The sequence below is a fragment of the Scylla paramamosain genome, unplaced genomic scaffold (genome assembly GCF_035594125.1).
Source record: "Scylla paramamosain isolate STU-SP2022 unplaced genomic scaffold, ASM3559412v1 Contig43, whole genome shotgun sequence".
Lineage (NCBI taxonomy): Eukaryota > Metazoa > Arthropoda > Malacostraca > Decapoda > Portunidae > Scylla > Scylla paramamosain.
The window spans coordinates 197,874-220,963 of record NW_026973708.1 but is presented as its reverse complement, the minus strand read 5'-3'; the positions used below and the strand labels follow the sequence as shown (position 1 = coordinate 220,963).

Below are 23,090 nucleotides of genomic sequence, written 5' to 3'. Positions count from 1 at the left end.
AAAAAATGAATTGAAAAGGTAAAGTGCAAAGATCAAGTACAAAATGGGTACCAGACTTGAAAGATCTTCACTATGAAGAAGGGCTTGACAAACTGAAGCTCTCTATATCCGAGAGATGAAAATGAGGTGACATGTTCATGTCATATATATGTAAAAGTTTTACATTTATATTTTACATATATGTAAAAGGAAAATAAAAGAATGATATCACAGACTTTGTGGTACCACAACAATCAGTGCTAAGAGGACACAGTAAGAAATTGTACAAAAAAAAGGATGAAGAAAGATGAGAAAATATAATTTTCCTGACAGAGCAATCAGCCAATGGAATTTATTGACTGATGAAGTTGTGTGTAATAAACTTTAAAAGATGAGACATTACTAGCTTGACTCATTGTGATAAAAGTACAATTAGGTAAGAATATATATATATATATATATATATATATATATATATATATATATATATATATATATATATATATATATATATATATATATATATTTATTTATTTATTTATTTATATATTTATTTATTTATTTATTTATAATGTGTGTGCCTGTGTGTGTAGGTGTTTATAATTACGCATATTTGTACATATTATAGGTGTATGCTTTAACTAGTCTCAGATATGCAGTGTAATGTGTAATGATCTCAGAGAAGCGAAAAGATTATAATCATGCTACTTTTTAAGTTAGTTTAAGAATATTATTGATTTAGATACAAAGTACTGTACAACCTGAGATAAGTTTGTCTCATTAGTTGGTAGTATATAGCCACCACAAAGCTGTACAAATTTATTAATTTTTCATTAATATGTTAATTGTCTTGACTATTTATCCCTCTTGTGCAAAAGTATTTACTAACAGCACATACTTGATTATTATTATTTTTTAATCTATAGTAATTTTCCAGTCTTGTTCATGTTTTCTATAATTTTTCTCTTTAAAATCATTAAAGCTTAAGGATGCAATAGTTGAAATTATGTAATGCATTTTCCATATCCATTGTTGTGCAAGTAACTTTATTGTGATATGCATAAAAAAAATTATATTCATCTTTGTTCATTAGAATGAGAAGGAATATCACACACACACACACACACACACACACATATCGTTGTCGAGTAAACAAGCAGCGATCCATGCTCCAGCAGAGAAAGATTTTGTTTGACCACACCCACCACTAGGAGTCTAGAATGTGTTCCCAGGTAGGAGCTGTGCTCAAGTAGAGTTGTCCTGTCTCCAGAAATAAATAAATAAGGGAAAATTTAAGTAATAACAGAGGTAATAAAATGAGTAAAAGTTCCAGCAAGGCGGACACCATAGGTGGGAGCGGAGTGTTGCCAACAGGGTCACCATTCCCAGGATTTGAGGAAGATAATGAACTACATGATAAAATGCAAGGAAGGAAAGTGGCTTTGATGGAAGGAATGATCAGTGACCTCATTGAAAGAGTGAAAAATTTAGAAAAAAAATAACATGACCTGGAAGAGGAAAACAAAGAATTGAAAACACTATGTGCTGATCTAAAAACAAGATTGAAGGAAAATAATGATATTGTTAAAAAAACAGGAAAATGAAGTGATAGGGATGAAAAGTGAACATCAAATCCGAAGGAAGCAAAAAGAGGAAAAAAAGTTAACTTTACAGAAATCATAGAAGCTCAAAAGAAGAAAAAGACACATTTAAGTAAGGAAATTGTGAAAGTTGATGAAACTGAAGGAATCGATGGTAAGGGACACAGTGAACAAAAAGAAATGTATTGTTATATATGGATTAAAAGAGGAAACAGAGCCAGTAAGATACAAGAGGGAAAGAGAACAAAAAAAGTTAGCAGAGGATGTTGTAGGAAATACACAGAGAGAAGGGGAGGACTGGATAAGTGAAATTGAGGAAATACATGGACTGGGGAAGTATATAGAAGGAGGAGAACAACCACTGAAAGTAAAATTTAGGGCATAAACAACAGCCATGGAAGTGATATCAAATGCATGGAAACTGGACAAGACAGAGCAATACAGGAAAGTTTGGATAAAGAGGGACATGAATGAGGAGGAGAGACTCAAGGTAAGCGATCTAACAAAAGAAGCAGGCAAAAAACGAGAACGGAACAGGAAGAGAAAAAAAGTTCTATTGGAAGGTAAAAGACGAGAGGCTCAGGAAGTGGTATCTGACAAAAAAAAGAATAGAAAATGTAGATATTGTATGGAAAAATAAAAAGTGAACAGTGGCATATACAAATATAAATGGTTTAATATCAACATTGTGAGCATTGAATAATTATATTAAGATAAAGCAGCCTGACATCATGGGTATTACTGAAGTTAAACTAAATGGGACAATAGAAAATATAAGAATTGGTAATAGTAATTATAATGTGTGGATAAAACATAGAAATAATAAGAAAGGGGGAGGAGTCATGTTACTTACAAAGAAGAGTATAAGAGTGGAAGAGGTTGAAATAGGAGAAGGAATGGCAGAAGTAATTAGAATTCAAACAAAAAGGAAAGGAGAAGGAAGAAGAGATTTTGCAGTGGCTTATGTACCCCCAAAGACGAATGCATGGACACAAGAGGATTATATATTATTGTTAAGAGATACTAGTAACTGTTTGGAGAGAATACTGGCAGAGAGTAATAATATAACACTTATGGGTGACTTTAATTGCAAGGAGATATGCTGGGAAGAGTGGACCACAGATGGGGGAGAAGAGTCATGGGGATATATGCTTCTAAATTTAATAATAACAAATACTATGACTCAATGGATTGGAGAAAATACAAGATTTGGGGGTAATGATGAGGCATCAAGGCTAGACTTGTTTACAAAGTAAATGGACATCATTGAAAGAATAAATTATCAGTGCCCACTAGGTAAAAGTGATCATCTGTTAATTGAATTCAGTATAGGCAGTGGTCCAATAGAAAATAGGAATTAAATTTACAAGAATGGGAGATATAATTACAGGAAAGCAGATTTTATCAGGTTGAGGGAATATTTTGCAGAGGCTAAATGGAAACAACTGTTCACGGCAAGCAGTACGCAGGAAAAGTGAGACATATTCATGGATATTTATAATGAAGGGGTCAATAGATATGTACCAAAGATCAAAACAAAGGAAGTGAAAAAGAAAAAAGACTGGTTTAATATGAGATGTATAACAGCAAGAAAAGAAAAAGAAGCAGCATGGAATAGATGGAGAAAAAAAAAGGAGGAAGTGAGAAATGGGAAGATTTCAAGAAGGCAAGAAATGAATATATCAGAATCCTGAGAGATGAAGAAAGGAATTATGAGAAAGATATAGTTACCAAATGCAAAGATGAGCCGAAGTTATTCTTCAGATATGTGAATGGGAAGATGAAAAAGAGGTAAACAATAGATAAATTAACAAAAGATGACATCACATACAAAGATACATGGTTACAAGTGGAATTAATGAACAAATGAACAAATGCTTCCAGTCAATATTTACCAAAGAAAGCAAATTTTAAAGGAGAAAGAGCATGGCACAGAGACAATGTGATGAGAGAGATACATGTGGACATAAGTGAAATTAAAAAGATTATGAAAGATTTGGATGTAAATAAGGCTCAAGGACCAGATGGAGTGTCCAACTGGATACTTAAGGAATGTTGTGAACAACTGGCAGAAGGTATACACAATACCACAGTATGTTCTTTTAAGGAAGAAAAAATTCCTTTAGACTGGAAGAGAGCCAATATTGTGCCCATTTTTAAAGGAGGTAATAAAGAAGATCCATTGAATTACAGACCAGTGTCCCTAACAAGTGTGGTGGCAAAAATAGCAGAAAAAATAGTTAAAAACAGATGAATGGAATATTTAGAAGAAACACATACATTGACTGACACAATTTGGTTTCAGAAGTGGAAGATCTTGTTTCACGAATTTAGTGAACTTTTATAGTAGAGCAATTGATATAATTCAAGAGAGAGGATTGGGCAGACTGTGTTTATTTAGACCTAAAAAAAACATTTGATAAGGTACCACACCAGAGACTGCTATGGAAAATTCAAAATATAGGGGGTTTGCAAGGAAACACACTGAATTGGATTACAGACTTCTTGAGGGATAGAGAAATGAGAAAAGTAATAAAAGGGAGAAAAATCAGAATGGTGTAGAGTTACAAGTTGAGTACCACAGGGGACAGTCTTAGCCCCCATAATGTTTCTGGTGTATGTCAAAGATATGGTGGATGAGGTTGACAGTTTGCAGACGATGCAAAATTATTGAAAAGAGTGGGAAAACAATATGGATTGTGAAATATTACAGAAAGATCTAAATAAGATACTCGTATATAAATGGAGTAAGAAATGGTAAGTGGAATTCAATGCAAAGAAATGCAAGGTGATGGAATTAGGAAAAAGCAAAAGAAGATTGACAAGTTCCTACACCATGGGAGAAGTGGAAATTAAGAAAATCAAAGAAGAAAAAGACTTGAGAATTACAATAAGTGATAATTTATCACCAGTAAAACATGTAAACAAAATAGTTGGAGAAACTTATGAGTTACTAAGAAAGATGAAAGGGGCATTTGCTTACATGGATGAAGAGATGATGAAAAAGTTGATGGAATATGTGATTCAACCAAAACTGGAATATGCCACAATTGTTTGGTCACCCCATAATAAAAAGGAAATAAGGAAAATAGAAAGGAACCAAAGAGCTGCAGCCAAATTGGTACCAAGTTTGAGAGATTTAACCTATGAAGAAAGATTAAGGAGACTGAAGCTTCCATCATTACAAGAGTGAAGAGAAAGAGGAGATTTGCTTGCTATATACAGAGCTTTAAAGGGTAAGGATCAAGTTGACAAAAGAAGACTCATTTGTGTGGGACTCAAGAGCTACAAGAGGACATGGAGTGAAATTGAAGAAAACAGCAAGTAGAAGAGATGTCAAGAAATATGGTTTCCCAAATAGAAGCACAGAAATATGGAACAACTTAGATGAAACATTGGTACAAGCAAAAAATATTCATGAATTTAAAGTTAAGCTAGATGCTTATAGATGTAGAGACAGGACAGCATGAGCATAGCTCTTTTCCTGTAAAACACAACTAGGTAAATACACACACACACACACACACACACACACACACACACACACACACACACACACACACACACACACACATATATATATATATATATATATATATATATATATATATATATATATATATATATATATATATATATATATATATATATATATATATATATATATATATATATATATATATATATATATATATATATATATACACAGGGAGGTCCCTATGATACAAGCAGTTAGGTTTCATTTGAATTGCTCATGTTCCAACTTCTTGTATAAGTTAACACGTAACTAATGGATTACATTCCTTAACCCTTGTCAAAGGCAAGTTTTCAAGCTAAAATGTAAGATACCAAACGCAAAAAATGTGTCTATATTACAGAACTGTAAATAAAGCAACCAGAAAGAGATAACATCATACAAAGAACATTATTTAAAATTGATTAAACATATAAAACTTGTATAACACTCACCAATGCATAGCTAATGCATCACCACTCCTGTGCTTTTTTACAATTTCTACCCTCTGCAAGTGTTATTAGCACTCTAGTTCACTTAGTCTTAGTGTCTTAGTGCAGGGACTTGCACTGTAATTCATTGGCTGCTTGGGAGGCATAGTTAGCACTTGAGAGACAAAATAAGACACAATCTAAATACCACATTGTCAGTCACACACACACAATACCACACCAAAGACAGTGAATGAAGGAACATGCCAGCAGTAACACTATAACACATGCAAGCACTGATCACTTACATGAAGGACTGTACATACACTATACTTATTCTGTATTGTAATTATACATGCAAGCAAAAATGAAGATAGAGTATAAGTATAAAGATGAGCAGTAAGGCCATAATAGTGGGAATCTGAGAGACACAGAGTTAAGGACTGATGGGACTTGGGAGAATGAATGGACAGGAGAGAGGTGCGCAGTTCTCTTCCACTGCTCACAAGCTCATCTTTATGCATCTGAATCATATAGCACCATCACCATACAGCCTGGATGTGTTAGCAGGAGGGTGCAGGAAGGTGCACATTTTAAACTTTATAATTTTACTCACCTTATCTTCAGATTTTGTGCTCGTATAAAGAAAATAGTCCCTAATTTACACATCTTGTATCTTCTGTGTCTTGTATAATGGATGCTTGTATAATGGGACTTAGCTGTATATATATATATATATATATATATATATATATATATATATATATATATATATATATATATATATATATATATATATATATATATATATATATATATATATATATATATATATATATATATATATATATATATATATATATATATATATATATATATATATATATATATATATATATATATATATATATATATATATATATATTATACACACACACACACACACACACACATTTTTTTTTTCAAATATATTATAATATTTTTCAGTTGACTTTAGGAAACAATTGCAGACTAAAATATTTTTCAGTGAATTTTGGCAAACAACTGGGATTGTTGCACAAGTGAATCTTATTCTTCTATTCCAGAGTTCCCATATGTGACTTTGTAAGACATTTCATGCTATCTTTTCTTAACATCCTCATGATCATCATTAATGCCAGAACAAGTGTGACTTTTATAATGCTTATGAGGAATCCCATTTACAGCACTATTCTTGGAACTAAAGCTTTTATATTTCATTAATAAGGATAAGAATTATGCTTTCTTGTTGTAAAGCAAGGTTGAAATATATTTAATCCTCTCATGCACTGTCATGTGTTATTGACACAGCGGACTTAAGGCATTGGGCTGCAAAGTTGTATACTATAATTGCTGTTGTAAAATACCTTACCAGAAGTATCATTTCATGATTTGGAAAATCAATGGTGATACTGCACTGCCTTTGCCCTTAGTATGGAAAATGTCTTGGTAGTATTCTTGTGAAACAAACTCTGTAATAGATGTAGCTACCCATTAATTGTTGCATCACTCATCCTTATATATATATATATATATATATATATATATATATATATATATATATATATATATATATATATATATATATATATATATATACTGTAGCACTGATTCCTATAAAATGGTTTCAACTTCTCTTTATTTGCATGATATTGTTCTCAAGATTAATTTATGGGGTTAGATGTTTAGTGATAAAAGATGAAATGTTGGTAAGTGGTCAAAATTTATTTTTAATTCAGCGGTGTCTGAGAGGGTTAACAATTTCTTTCTAGCCATGTGCAGTATTGAATATTATATTTCATCAGATTGTGCACTGGTCATCAGAAAATAGATAAGACTGATGCAGTTACACATTGTGTCATGTAGCCCTTGTCTGGGAATTATTTCCAGGTTCAAAACTAGCAAACATTCCTGGGCTGATATGCATATATCCACATTCACAACCTGAAAAACATTCTTGTACAATAGTGAAATTTAAAAAGGGGGCATATTAAGGTTGAAGAAAACATAACTTAATTGTAGATATATTATTGGAATGGACAGAGATGATATCAATAAATTTATGTATGAATATAAAATAATATAGTTTCCAATTTGTATTAAAAAGTACCTAGCAGCCATCTAAATCTAAACAGAGTTATTGCTTATCCCTTTCAATCTGGCACAAATTTATTTAAGCTATGTTCTTTCCCTTCAGTACCATATGAACTTGTCACAACCAAATATAGACATATAGATCAGTTCAGCTGATTGGCTAAACTAATTACTCACAACAGATGCTGATTGGTTGCCATAGCCAGGCAGTGTCTGACAGAAACTTCTGTGAGATGCTCTCTTTGATGGGCTATGTAATTTTATATGAGTTGGTCCATCTAGAAATACATGCACATGATGTTTCATCATACTAATGGACTGCCTCCCGTTTCCATGGTTTCACTTTCCATGAATTCATATGTTCACAGATTTTCTCCTGTGGCACAAAACAGCCACAAAGAAATTTTCATAGCATCACTCCAAACATTCCCAATCTATCCATAGCCCATTAACACCATCATAAATAGTCATCACTTATACCATTAATTCTGGTGTAATTTATGTTAATTTCTTACAGTTTGTTATTAAAATATTTGTTTAGTTTTGAGAACTTATTGACACATTTCTGTTGCACATCACTTAATCCCTTCATTGTCCTCCAGTCAGTTTCATTGAAGAACTTCATAAGGTCAGTAAAGTTTGCTTTGGCCTAGTTCCATTTCTTCTTGTGCAATTCTTCCCTCTCAATATCAGTATTCCATCTTATAAATTGTGTGAAATAACATAATTACTTCCTTCAAAGGAACACATATTGTTTTTTTTTTTTTTTTTTTTTTTTTTTTTTTATACTAATCAGTTCCATGTGAATATATGTTAAAAGAATGTACAGAACTGTCTATGCACGTTTGATTGTTATGAAACACGTGATTCATTGTAAAAATGAATTTCAGAAAGAGAATTATTTCTTCTGATCATGAAGTTTTTATCAGATGTTCTATAAAGTGAAAATTATGAATGTATAGCTTGGAATAGAACAAAAATAACACCTTAACTGTCACCATAATTAAATTTCTCAGTAATTCATCAATTTCATAGAATTTCTGCATAATGAAGAAACATGCATAAATATTTTTAATCTGCACTCTTTACATAAATTCACTTTATTTTATTCAGTCTAATTTGTTATGTACATGTTTGAAATTATATAACTACTCTTGTTTTTACTAATATCAAATATTTCACAATGAATCTAAGTTACATTGAAAGTTTGTGAATATGATGTTGTTGAGAGCAGCTCAGAGCAGCCTGTGTCAGTCTGACTGACTGACAACCAACCAATCAACCAATTAAAGACTTTTGTGAAATACTAGTTCAACCAATCAGCTGAAGGGGTTTAGCTTAGATTGGATATAAATTATGTGCTAGGTTATAAGATATAAACTGTAATAAGGAAGGTTTCATATTAATTTTTGAGACAAATAGAACTGAATTGCATACAGCTTCTATGACACACCAAAATATATTCTAACTGTTCATGTTTGATGCCTTAATCCTTACACTTTTTTTCTGTCTTGGTGGTGTAAGTTGACTAAATAATTGTTTCCCTTGCCTGTTCTATTTATTGTATTTGTCTTTGTACTCAGCCTTCCTTCTGCATAATCTTGCCATCTGTTAATAAGTCTAAAACTCATCCAGTGTCAGGTAGTGCCTGGAACTGAAATCTATTACTGTAGGAGTGTCTTTATCATATCTTTAGAAATTTCTTGATAGTACTTAGTGACTTAATTCTGTCTCATAGAATGTACTACCAGCAGTTCTGCTTTATAAGTGAAATTATTTAACAAGAGTTATTTCAGTTTCTGGGCTGACTCTAAATAAAGTTGGCTTCTGCTAGAAAGGAAGTGCTCGGAAAGATTTAGATTTTATGAATACCAAACATCTACTTCATTATAGACATGTGTTATGGGAAGCTACATTACCTGCATGGCTTGTATTTAGTTATGTACCCCTTTCATGATGTCAACTTTTAAAAACTTAAGATTTAATATTAAGTAGATTATTCAAATATAATTGAAGATCTTTATGTATGTTAGATAGCCTCAAACTATTTTTAAGCATTCCTCACAAGGAAAACCAAGGAAAACTGGGAAGACAAACGATATTTGTAAAGTTATAATCCAGGCCAAAATTAGTGTATCTTGGTTTAGTATAGGGTATAGCTTTACATTTTTAAGGCAATCCTTATCTTACTGACAGATGAGTAAGGGCTGGTATTTCTGTCAGATACCTAGATAATAACTTGCAAGTTTGCCAAACTAGTGTACATAATCTCCAGCAAGTGTTGTCATCTGTGATTTACCATCTGTAAACACTTTGGAACTTAAATTTTCTGAGCTTTCAATAACTCATTTGCTTTTATTCATATTCAGTCATACCTGTTCTTTTATCAATTTTACATGTGTACAGTATTCGGAGTATTTATTAAGGCTTTTCATAGAATGCTTTAAGATGGGTCATTCTGGTTATTCCTTATCACTTTAACTGATGAGAGTTTTTTTTTTTTTTTTCTTTCTTTCTTTTTTTTTTCTTCTTTTTTTTTTTTGGCAGTCATCAAGCATTAAGGTATGTCTTAAGGAGTCACTTCTTGATTTGTATAAAGCAGATAAAGTTTATAAAACTTGTTTATTATAATTGATTTAATATGAGGGTTTTTTTTTCTGTTATAACTTTTCAAAGGGCCTCAGTATCTCAAAATTTTCACATAATTGCCTATATATTATTGACCTTTTTTTTTTCTCCTTAATTTATAAGTTGTAGGAAATCTGTAATTAAAATAAAAATCCATTTCTTACTAATTCAGTGTATGTGGTAGTTTTAATGAAATTTTCTGAGTGTAATTTTGTGAATGTAGTGGAATGACAGTGATTGAATGGGGACATAATTGCTCTTCATTATAGTTACAATATATTTGCTCTTATCACTATTAAAGATAGCCTCTTCATGTTTTTTTTATTTTTTTATTCAGTTTCTCTTTTTTGTGCTGAAGTTATTTAGGTTAACTTATAATTATTCTCCTGTGCTTTGAATGTGTGTATATATATATATATATATATATATATATATATATATATATATATATATATATATATATATATATATATATATATATATATATATATATATATATATATATATATATATATATATATATATATATATATATATATATATATATATATATATATATATAAGTTAACCTAAATAACTTCAGCACAAAAAAGAGAAACTGAATAAAAAACATAAAAAAAACATGAAGAGGCTATCTTCATGGGCGGCAGCATGTTGCTGAGACGCGGATGATGCAGTAGTCCCCTCCCAAACTTCTCCAGAGCCTCTCGGTGCCTGGTGGATATTCTGGACAGACTCAGGGTGGTCAGGGCTTCTTCATAGGTGGTGTATGCAGGGCCAAGGATGACCCTGCACACCCTTTTCTGCACACTCTAGCTGTAGCTGTTGAGTGTGTGTGAGGGAGGAGGACCACGCTGGGGAGGCGTACATGAGTTTGGGGAGGATGAAGGTAAGGTACACCCCCCTTAACTCATCTGTCGGCGTCCCCAGCGACCTGAGTCTGCGCAGCATGTACAGCCTGTAGGTAGCTGATCTCACGGTGTGTGTGTGTGTGTGTGTGTGTGTGTGTGTGTGTGTGTGTGTGTGTGTGTGTGTGTGTGTGTGTGTGTGTGTCTACTCACACATCAGTTTACAGTATATGTTGTAAAAGTTAAATTACATATTTAGTTTATGTAAAACAGTATATTGTATGAAGGATTTTCTGATCAGTAATAATCAATGGAAATGTCACTATAATAGTTAGGCATAAGATGCTATGCCTTGGTATTGACTGAAATGAAATCTTACTCAAATTCATTGCCCTGATTATTGAGGTAAAAATATATGGAGCAATAAAGAAGGATGCTACCAGGAGAAAGATGAAAAGAGTCAAAGTACAAGTGTGCTTTTGTGTGAGTGCCTGAAATTTTATTATATTACAAATAGTAGATCAACTGCATGTATGTTGAATTTAAGTAAGCTACATACATGGTAGTACTCATGGGACAAACTATACCAAAACCAGGAAATATGGGTTGTGACTGCTAATATAGCTGTTCTCCCCCCACCCCACATCGCTCTCAGCCCCGCCGAGGATGGGACAGTGTCAGTAGGGTTAGTTACACACACACTTGTCACCCACACCTCCCCTAGTCTCTCTTCAACACTGCCAACTCCTTTTCCTGATCATGCAGGTTTGAGTGTGATAAATCTTGTGTGAATTTCTTAATACAGTTGCTTCTACATTTTGGTAAGTTTTATTCAGTTAAGAGATAATGCTAAGAAAATTATTTTGTGGAAAAACAGTGCTTATTTTTTTTTTATTTATATGCCACTGTTTTCAAAATATGAGGTCAGTAAAACTTGATCAGGGAAGGAGAAGCAAGTGTGTTTGAGAGTTTAGGTAAAGTGGCAAATCTGCTGTTTGAAAGTTCTACCCACTTTCACTCATTTGCTGTATGACCCGCACTACTCCCTAACCTGGTGACATTCAAAATTACCTTGTTAGCCTATGTGTCAGTATATTTGAAAATCAAACCATACATAATGAGCTTCCCTTCCTTACTATTTACATAAAGTGGGTTTCATTTTTTTATTTGTAATATTGAAAGTCACTTGTATTGACCTTTGGCCTCCCCTGTTTCAAATTGGATTTTGTTACATCACAGTGGTTTCAAGACATTCAGTAATTTAGGTATGCAAGTTGATTTCCTTCCTATGACATTCTTACAGTTTCAGCCTTCTTTTGAAAGAGCTAATTACAGTTAATGTGAATTTTTTTTCTTTTTTCTTTTTTTATGCATGCTACATTATATGTTTAAAGCATGGCTGATTGATATTTCATGATAACATATTTCCAGTCAATGAATGGTTAGAGATAACAATGTGTATTTGGTGATGTACCCAAAGGTTTTTTCCTTTATGAAAAAATTCCAAAGAGTCTGAGCCACTGATCAGTTATTGTGGCACCAACCACTCTGATGTTAACAATTATTGGTAATAATCCTTGATGTATCCCTGCTGTAATATGCACTGATTGGCTGTAGACAGGACGTGTGCCGTGTTGTGTAAGACTGTAATGTGATGTTGTTCAGTAAAATGTATCCAGTATGTGGCCAACAGGACGTGCCACCAGGTAGCAGCCCATGAACATGGCCATAACTATTCTGGCATTAAGTAAATATGGTATTTGAAGTAGATATATTAATATGAAGCATTCTTTAAAACTTGAAAAGTAAGAAAAATATGATGGATGTAAATGAGTGTAAGAGAGATTATTCTACAGTAGTTTGTACCATTGGTATCATCTAGGACAGTGTTGATGAAAGAAAATTTGATCTGATACTTGGTATTAACCATTATCATATGTTCCTTGGAACATATTTGATTTGGAAATCAAAACCACCTTCTTACTGTATGGAGAGATTATAATTAATTTTATAATAATCTTATTCTAACAGTTTTATATATATATATATATATATATATATATATATATATATATATATATATATATATATATATATATATATATATATATATATATATATATATATATATATATATATATATATATATATATATATATACAGTGAATTTGGTCTGACAGCCTAAACAAACATACTAAAATTGAGATACATATACCAGAGAAGTGAGGAACTCTCCATAACTGGCAATGATTATACAGTTATTTTGAAAATTTACAGTGATTATATTTTGATAGTCATTTTCACTCTGTTCTTGGGTGCAAGATCTAAGTAGTTGGATAAAAAAAAATCTGGAAATATCATTGCCTAACTCTTAATATACATCCTTATTGGAAGTATATAAACAAAATTAGCTTACTTGGAAATAACAACATAGTACATAAAATGATCTTAGTAGGATACATTGGTACGTTTAGTTTTCATCTGACACCATTTTGTCTTCTGTCCATAGCCAAGAACAAACTCAAGGCCCAATAGCCCCTAACGTACCATTTCCAACAAGGTTTGTTGAAAAGGAAAGTAGTGTAGAAGATTGGATTTCATGGTAATATAATCTAGAACCATCTTTATAATTACATAGTTTGCTAGATATACACAACACATTTTAAATTTTTATAAGCATATGAATAATTAGTATGCCAGTATTTTGAATATTTCTTTTATTACAGATGGAAAATGTTATGCTTCATGATGAGCATTTATTGCAATTTTATACTCATGTCATTCACGAGTCTATTGCATTGTGCACCAGTAACTTGAAATGTTGCAGTTGATATATTCAGTTAGGACAAATAATGCATATCATGCTGAACTTTATTTAGTGTGAGTAGCATGATTGTTCTTATTCTGTGCATTTTTAGTAGTTCCATTAGTTCAGATTTAGTTACTTATGATAATGCCTTCATTCCAAGTTACAATTACTGTTTTGAATCCATGGGTGTTTGTCAGCACCTTGTCAATCTGCATGGAACTGTGATCTTTCCAAGCAACCTCTTTTTTCAGTGCCACTTTTTTTTAATGCATTAGGAATTTACTGAGAAACTTACTTGTTTATAGGTGTGATTCTTCTCTGCTGAAATTTTCCTGGCTAAAATTTCTTAAGACGCTAAATACTTACTTCCCTCATACTTACATTATGAACTATGTAGATGTAGTTCCCTCTCTCTTATCAAGCTTCTTGCAACCAGGAAAACAGACAACAAACAAGCATCCATGTGGGTATTCATATAACACTACATTACAATCATATCATGATATGTATCATATTGAAACAGCAGTTTTCACACCAATTATCTCAGTGTTTCATAATTGTATTAAGTACTGTTCTTCATAATACACTTGAACATGATTTATTCATGAGAGAAGAATTTTATTTTATTTTTATTTTTATTTTTATTTATTTATTTATTTATTTATTTATTTATTTTATTTATTTTTTTTTTTGGCCAAGAGATTTTAGTTTGCCCACATCTCTGTGCAGCTTTACCCATTTTATTCAGACCCAGGCATGAACATTTTATAGTGTATGATCATAAAAGAGGAAAAAAAGAAAAGAAAAAAAATGGCAGAACATCTCTCCATGCCTGATTGGCAATCTAATGATCATTATACATGTGTGTATGCACTATGTATGTATGTATGTATGTCTGCAGGATGCCTTGATTTCTTTTGAGAGTGAATCAGGCCAGGCCACAGCTGGTTCCTGTTATCTCCAACCCCCAACTCGATAGACAGAGATTTGGGTGGTTCTAACTAGACAGCAGTGTTATTTTAATGATTAAGAGTGTGGTGGGTCAACACCTCAGAGACAAGGTCACTCACCCTGCCTGCTGAGCACTGATGGTACACCCTAGGGTGGCTCACAGAAGCTCTGCCACCACTACCACCACCATGCAGTCTCTTATTCTCAGTAACTCATTATACATCAATATAAAAATTAACACAGCATAAGCAATGAAAGTTCATTGCAAATTTGTAATATGTTTCATAGTTTTTTCTGTTTTCTTCTAATTCTGCTGATGTGGTCGGGATCTGTGCCAGAATATGTGCTTTAATTTGATTTGAGATAGTTTGGGTGCATATGAAATATGAAAAGAAATAATGCTTTTGCAAAATAATCACTACTGCATGGCAGGTTTTATGCAACCTGCATCGGTCATGCCCACTTGTTACGTTAATTTATGCTTGATGCATCTTTGTCTGCCATCAGTATTCATGACTTTAGAATAAGGTTGTCATATCAAGCCATTTACATCATGTAAAGTATACTCTGAATCATTATATATTAGTTGCATAACCAAATATTTAAAACAACATTAACCATCCTCATGCTTTGTATTTCTATTTTGAGCATCTAATGTATGAAGTTAAGTACTTATTTTATAAAAGTAATTTGCATCAGAAATATATAGCTTCAGAATGTATGAAAAAAGTGAGACATTCAACTTTTACACAGTGTATTGGGCTCATATCTGAGTAGTTATATTTTTATAATGCAGCTGCTGAGGTTCCTTCTTAGGTGACAGCATAGTTTCTTAATTTCCCTCAATTCATATCTATGATTTTACAGTGCAGCAATAAATCCTTTCTAGTAGCAGTAAATATTTTCAGAGTAATGTAAATTATGGGACTTAAGACTAAGTAAGATATAGTTGGTTATAGTTCATGAAACACCCTCCCTTCATTACTCAGACTGAAGCCCTCATTTTGTCCTGCCGTAACACTCCTTCTTCATTCAGACCTGATGGTGTGGGGTCCGTCCTGGCAGAAGAGAAGGAGCGCTTCCAACACATCAAGGAGAGACTAAGAGTCTTACTTGAACACCAAATTACAAATTTTATGTAAGTGCAAATTAACATTAAGTTTTGAAATGAATCCCAAGAATCTTTAAGCTGGATTTGTCAAGGACATACTCAAGTTTGCATCATCATTATCATTTGTATGATAATTTTGTATGATATCACAACTCTGATAGCACAACTCTGTCAGTTTTATATGATATAGCTTTCATCTTTTCTGTTGGGTGAAGTCATTGGGTAAATTGCAAAAGGTAGAAGGGTGTCAAAAATAGGATTTCTCAAAAGCTACTCAACAAATTTCAGTGAAACTTAAGAGGTGTGATGTTGTTATAATTTTGATAAAATTCTTTGCCAACTTCCAAGTAGCAATGTGCATGTGTAAAGTAAAAATTCCAGCTTTCCAACTAATTAATTGATTAAGCTCAAATTTTGTTGTTAATAAGAGTTATGCAAGTTATGGCAAAAAAGCATGTTAAACTTACAACAATACTGCGCATGTGCAAAATACAGTATAAAACTTTTTGTAATGTGACTGTCAGAGAGCACTGAATGCAGAATGAAATTTTCTATCCAATGGTATATAGCACAACCATTAGGCTTTTGCAAAGTTTTGGCAAATGTACAATGTGTGGGGTGCCTGAATTCACCACACACACACACACACACACACACACACACACACACACACACACACACACACACACACACACACACACACACACACACACACACACACACACTCTCTCTCTCTCTCTCTCTCTCTCTCTCTCTCTCTCTCTCTCTCTCTCTCTCTCTCTCTCTCTCTCTCTCTCTCTCTCTCTCTCTCTCTCTCTCTCTCTCTCTCTCTCTCTCTCTCTCTCTCTCTCTCACTTGTTGAAAAACCTCTTCCACTGATACATTAGTGACATCTTCGCTCATCAATTGCCTTCTGAGGCATTTTACTGGTGTTATGTGTAACTCTGCTAGTTGTATGATTACTTTATGTTGTGTTTTGCCTTTTCTGTTTTTATTTTCTTTGATTTATTTCCATTACATATCCACTCTTCTTGCACCTGCTTTCTCAGTAAATTAAGAATTGTATGTCTTTCAGTTCAGTAATTACTCAATATATTGGACTTATTGTCTAGTCCCTTAAAAGCTGAATTGTGATGAAAACAATATTCAGATTTTCTTGTGAATCACTGCACTGCTTCTGTTCTGTATCTTTGACTTTTTGCTTTATGTCCAGCTTCCTCTTGCATATGTTACTACCAGGACTAATATACTATTGCATTCCTAAAATACATATTTTACTTCAGTACTTAATGTCCTTTTCATCAAAATGATCTAATAATCTTATCATTTTCCATTCTTGCAGAGTTCTCATTCCCTCTTCGTTTCCACATTTTTCACCATGTCCTGTATCTAAAATATAAAAATATATGTGGATATTACAGTGGAATAATAGTTACATATAAGACATGTTGTGGCATCATGAATGATATTTATAACTATATTCTCAAAGTCAAACAAGCATTTTCTTTGTAAATATTTTATATTAAGATTGAAAATTCTAAAAGTAATTGAAGTACATGTTCCATGATAATAATTATTAGGAAGAAATTAAGACACAAAAGCAAATTTCATAGATTCTTTTTTTTTTTTTTCATTAGTTATTTATTTGGTTGGAGGAGTGAAGAATCTCAAAAGTAATATTGTTTTCATATGACCAAAATATTAGCAACCAATAATTCTCTAAACAACCAACGAGAGTAAATAGCAATGAATAACTACTTCTAGCTTTTCCAGTTTCAACAAAATGTTTTATTTTGACAGGTATTGTTTCCCATTTGGTCGACCAGAAGGTGCCCTTAAAGCCACATTATCTTTACTTGAACGGGTGAGTACTTTGTTAGGAATAGCTAGAAGAAATGATGAACATGTCTTTCAAAATGGGCTGTTATTTCACACAAATGTATTACGCTGATTTCTTGTATGCAGGTGTTGATGAAGGATATAGTTACTCCAGTTCCACCTGAAGAAGTGAGAGGCATGATTAAGAAGTGCCTAGAAAATGCTGCTCTCCTCAACTACACTCGTCTCTCAGCAGAAACCAGAATTGAGGGTTTGTTACTCTTGATAACTATAGTAGTATGAATATAGACTTTAGTTTTCCTTTTCCTATAATGAGCATTCACATAAAAAAAAAAACAGATTTTTTTTCTGTGCTGAAGAAGTTACCTTTAATGAGATAGTGTTCTCCATCATAAATGAAGATTCAGTGACTAATGCTAAAGTAAAATATTTTTAATCCCTAGGTGGTGAATCAACCCTTCAAGGTAAATGCTTTTTGCATGGTTACTACAATTATAGTAACTAGTTATTTATTTATTTATTTATTTATTTGTTTGTTTATTTATTTATTTATTTGTTTATTTTTATTTATTTACTTATTTATTTTTATTTATTTAACTATTTATCTATTTACTTATTTATTTTATTCATTTGTTTTTTATTTATTTATCTATTTATTTTATTTATTTATTTTTTATTTATTTATTTTTTACTTTGTACTGTATGTAGTAACAACTGGGATAGCATGTTTTGTTTATGAATATCCCTTACTGGTTACTTCTCCCTTCAATTTCACACTCAGGAATTAAAGGTACAATGCATAACCACAGGAAAGACTTCATTCTTCATTTTTTTAATATTGAAAAAAACACAGATAAGCATTTTGCTTTTTATTAAGCATTGGATATAATAGACCAAGTGTCCAAGGATGGCAGACAGTAGAATGATGAATACAGTAAAATCCCTCTCATCCGGCATTCGAGTATCCGGCAGCTTCAAGCATCCGGCACATTTTTCCCTGAGCCTTAAAATCAATAAAAAATCAATGTGTACTCATAAAATCGATTAAAATTCCCCTCGCCACCAGAGTGCACTGCTTCACGCCACCCACGGCCCACTGCACTGTGTTTACTCAGTGACTCAGTCCCGCGTGTGCACTGTTTATCGCCTGACGCCTTCATCATGCCTAAGGTTGTAGAAAAGAGGAAGCGTGTTGTGCTTACACTTAAGCAGCTGATCAGATCAGCTGATAATAATAATAATAATAATAATATCAGGTTTATTTATCAAGAGGCAGCAGACAATACAGTGATAGTCGCTGAAGGGGTCTTGATTTACATGGTATACATATTTACATATATATATGGTATATATATATATTTACATGGCAGCAGCTTCACCGCTTTTACAGTGTGGACATGATTGAACTGCATACGATATACTTTTTTGGCAGAAGCTGCACCATTTACGTAGCTTCACCACTTTCATAGTGTGGACATGATTGAACTGCATACGATATACATCTTTGGCAGGAGCTTCGCCACAGAATAACAAACACCTACTGGGGGATCGAACATGGGACCTTCCGCCTCCCAGTCAGGAGCGCTACCCGTTACGCCACGATGGCGTATGTGTGTGAAGCTGTGTGTGTGAAGCTGTGTGTGTGAGCTGATCTTTGTTATGGTAAGAAGCGTGAGTGTAGGGTGGTGATTGTGGACATAATTTCACTTCGATTCAAGTATCCGGCAATATTCAAGTATCCGGCATGTCGGCAGTCCCGTTGATGCCGGATAAGAGGGATTTTACTGTATACCCATTTATATATTTTTGTTGTTACATTTTCTTTATGGACTTTCCACAATAATTTTTATGTCTTTCCATGCCCAATGGTATTTTTTCTTATTTCATATTGAAAAAAAAAAATGGTGTCAGTTTAAACTCAATGCATATTTTTAAATACGAGTATCTGTAACTTCATAATTATATGTGATAGAATCCATAAAATGAAAAAGAAAGAACAAATACTTAAATTTTTTACTGTTCTTGTTAATTTTTAACATGTCCACCATTATTACTAATACCATTTTCATTTCCTCCAAACACATCTTATCAATCATCAATCTCTTCACATCCAGCTTCCATATTCACATGCACAAGGATGAGTGTCTCAGAACCTATTAAGCACTCTCCTAATAATTGTCATTGAACTTCTTCCCTTGTTTTCCCATACACTGGAATATAATCACATATCCATGCATATTTAACAGTCTTTATCTTCCCCTTCATCTATACTGTCCTTGAACTCTTCCATCAGAATATATCTCTGAATGGTAAACTTGAAGAAATTTATTGTTTTAAGTATTTAGTGTTGCATGTTGCTGTGATTGGAATGCTTACCACACATAGATTTTTTTTTGTTCCCGTGGAAAAAGATTATCAGGGACATCGTACTACTCTTTGTTCATTCACTGATCTTTCTTATTTTCATATATGTTTATTGTTGCACCCACCCCTCACTCCGGGAGGGCATGTTATCCACACAGGCATGGGTCAAGAAACTAGAGCAGTGGGGCCTCAAATAAGTCACACTCTGAACGCCGGGACAGGACACACACACACACACACACACACACACACACACACACACACACACACACACACACACACACACACACACACACACACACACAAGGCCGGGGCACAAGGGAAAACATGGGCACTATTTCCTAGGTTTATTGACAAATCCTCCGCAAGTACACTGCTTTACAAGTTCACAGAGGCACCACAAGTCTCCCAGGGCATGACAGGCATTCAACAGGGCACTCAACAGGCAGGGAAACACTTCCAAAGCAGGCAGGCACACACTGGCTTCCTCTAGGGCCACACATCTCCGCTCTCTCTGCCTTCCCACCTCTCCCAGTGCTGCCGCCCGCACCCATACCCCTGGTGTAACATTATCCCCCCCCTACAAGTCAGATGACCCGGCTGCCATGACACACACACATACATACAAGAAAATAAGTGGAAATAAATAAATGAAATACACAAAGAAAATTAATGCTCAGGAACATCACAAAAGTCTCTCATCTACCCTGTTCTACGCCTCTGCCGCCGAGGTCGCTGTGGTGGTGGAGGCGTGGGCTGTGGCGAGTCAGCAGCGCCACTCAGGGGGGGGCGTCTCTAGCCCTAAGTTCAGGATCAATGTCACCACTGTCATTTGCTGTGCTGCCTGCTCCACGCTCATTCCCATCTCGGGCAGCCCCTGCCACCTCCTCGTCGCTGCTGCTGGGGCTTACATCCTCATCTTCCCCGCCATGGCCCCAGGAGTAGCGGCCCAAACCATGGTAACGCCACAGCCGGTCCACGTGGACAACAGACGGTCACTTCTGTCCCCAGCAAATCTGATACGTGACATCAGAGAGGAGTTTCCACCATGTATGGCCCCTCCCAGGGGCTCTGGAGTTTCGGCGAGAGCCCTCACTGGCAAAGTCCTGCATGAAACAATGGTAGTACGTGCACAGGCCCAAGAAGCTCCTGACTTCCGCCACGTTGGTGGGGATGGGCCACTTCTCCACCACTGCTACCTTCTCCGGATTGGTGCACACACTGTCCCGACCAACGACATGCCCCAGGAATGGCACCTCGTACTGAAAGAGAGAGCACTTTTTGGGGCTGAGCTTGAGGTTGGCTTTCCTCAGCCAGTGCAGAACCTCCTCCAGCCGCTCCAAACACCCTCTCCATCATACGCTCAAAACAACTAGGGGCGTTGCAGAGACCAAAGGGCATGACATTGAACTGCCACAAGCCCTGACCGAAGGAGAAAGCAGTCTTGGGCTTGTCCTCCTCTGCCATCTCCACCTGGTGGTAACCCAGCTTCAGGTCGAGTGTGGAGAACCACCTGGCCCCCACCAGCGTGTCGAGCATGTCATCAATCCTCGGCAGGGGGTAAGAGTCCTTGGCAGTCACGTCATTCAGTGCCCCGTAGTCCACACAGAAGCACTGCATGCCGTCCTTCTTAACCAGGACTACCGCTGATGACCACGGACTGTCCAACTGCTCAGTCACCCCCTGCGCTGCCAACTCATTGATGGTGTGCTGCATCTCCTCTCACCTGGCTAGTGTGATATGTCGGGGCTGGCTCTTGATGGGCGCACTAATTCCCATCTTGATGCTGTGCCTCACCAACCCCATGCAGCCCATGTTCATGACACCCATGCTAAAGATGTCTACGTACTGAGCCAGGGTGTGGCGCACCTTCTCCATCTGCGCCTCCGTCAGGTCAGAGGCACTCCAGTGAGCCAAATCCTCCAGGAAGTCGGGCAGGGGCCTCACAGCAGCCACCTCTAACTAACTCCTCCCGCACTTGAACGAGGCTCTGCCCGACTGCCACTCCGTCAGCCAGTCACAGGTTTTCTGTGGGCTCCACCACACCTTCCAATCCACGCATCGCTCTGGACAGTCGACACTGGACTCTGGCCTCCATCCTAGGGGCAAGGTGACCTCTCTCAGCCACAACTACCTCTGCACAGCCAACCTCCAGAAGCAAGGGCACTTCTTGGCCACTCCCTCACCAGCTTCCGTCCAAGGTCAACACAAGCCTTACTCTGCATCAGGTAGTCGAGTCTCAGCAGACATGGTTCATCAAAGTCAGCGACGTACACCGGCAGCCGCTCCACAGTGCTGCCCACACTAATACGAATGTCCACTGGGCCCTTGAGCTGCACACAGTGCCCTGTCATGCCACACAGCCTTTGTGGCACATCTTGGACTCAAGTGGCAGCCAGCATGTCAGGCCACACCAAAGTCTTCTCATCCCCAGTGTCCACTGTCAGGCGGCATGGGTTCCCGTCCACTGAGCCCTCCACCTGCATCGCACTAGTTGTCCGGCAACAGCTTACACAGGGCAGGGCCCGGGGACTGAGGATGGCTGGGGTTCGGCCCCCTTCTCCAGCCTGTCCGAGATTCCCGCCTGCACCACTTCCTTTGGCTTGGGCCAGGCACTGGGGCGGTGGCCAGACTTGCCACAGTCCTTGCAGCAAGGCTGAAAGGCATCAGAATCCAGCCAGTCGAGAGAACGCGTCCTTCGTTCCCTCAGGCATCGACTGCGTCTGTGTCCCTTCTCACCACAGCCCCAACATGAGCCACGAAAACCATCTGGGCTTGCCTTCCTCGGTGGTGGCTCCTTCTCCACCTTCGCCTTCCCTCCTCGGAGGTCACAGCAGGATTGGGCGGCTGCCCCTTGGCCACTGGTCATCTTCAGGAAGGCCTCAAACTCCAAGGCCCTTGCC

General features: G+C 35.6%; 1 protein-coding gene across 7 annotated transcripts in view; it reads left to right on the top strand.

Moving 5' to 3' along the window:
• Positions 1 to 23,090, top strand: part of LOC135098060 (calcium-dependent secretion activator-like) — a 316,893-nt gene that overhangs the window by 145,683 nt on the left and 148,120 nt on the right. For 5 of the 7 annotated variants that reach the window (XM_064000265.1, XM_064000266.1, XM_064000264.1 and 2 more), the window contains exons 11-14: positions 15,910 to 16,011; positions 17,785 to 17,848; positions 17,950 to 18,073; positions 18,267 to 18,287. In XM_064000265.1, the coding sequence (XP_063856335.1) occupies positions 15,910 to 16,011; positions 17,785 to 17,848; positions 17,950 to 18,073; positions 18,267 to 18,287 (311 nt within the window). The remainder of the gene's footprint in view (positions 1 to 15,909; positions 16,012 to 17,784; positions 17,849 to 17,949; positions 18,074 to 18,266; positions 18,288 to 23,090) is intronic. The other 2 variants (XM_064000269.1, XM_064000268.1) reach the window with 1 other exon arrangement.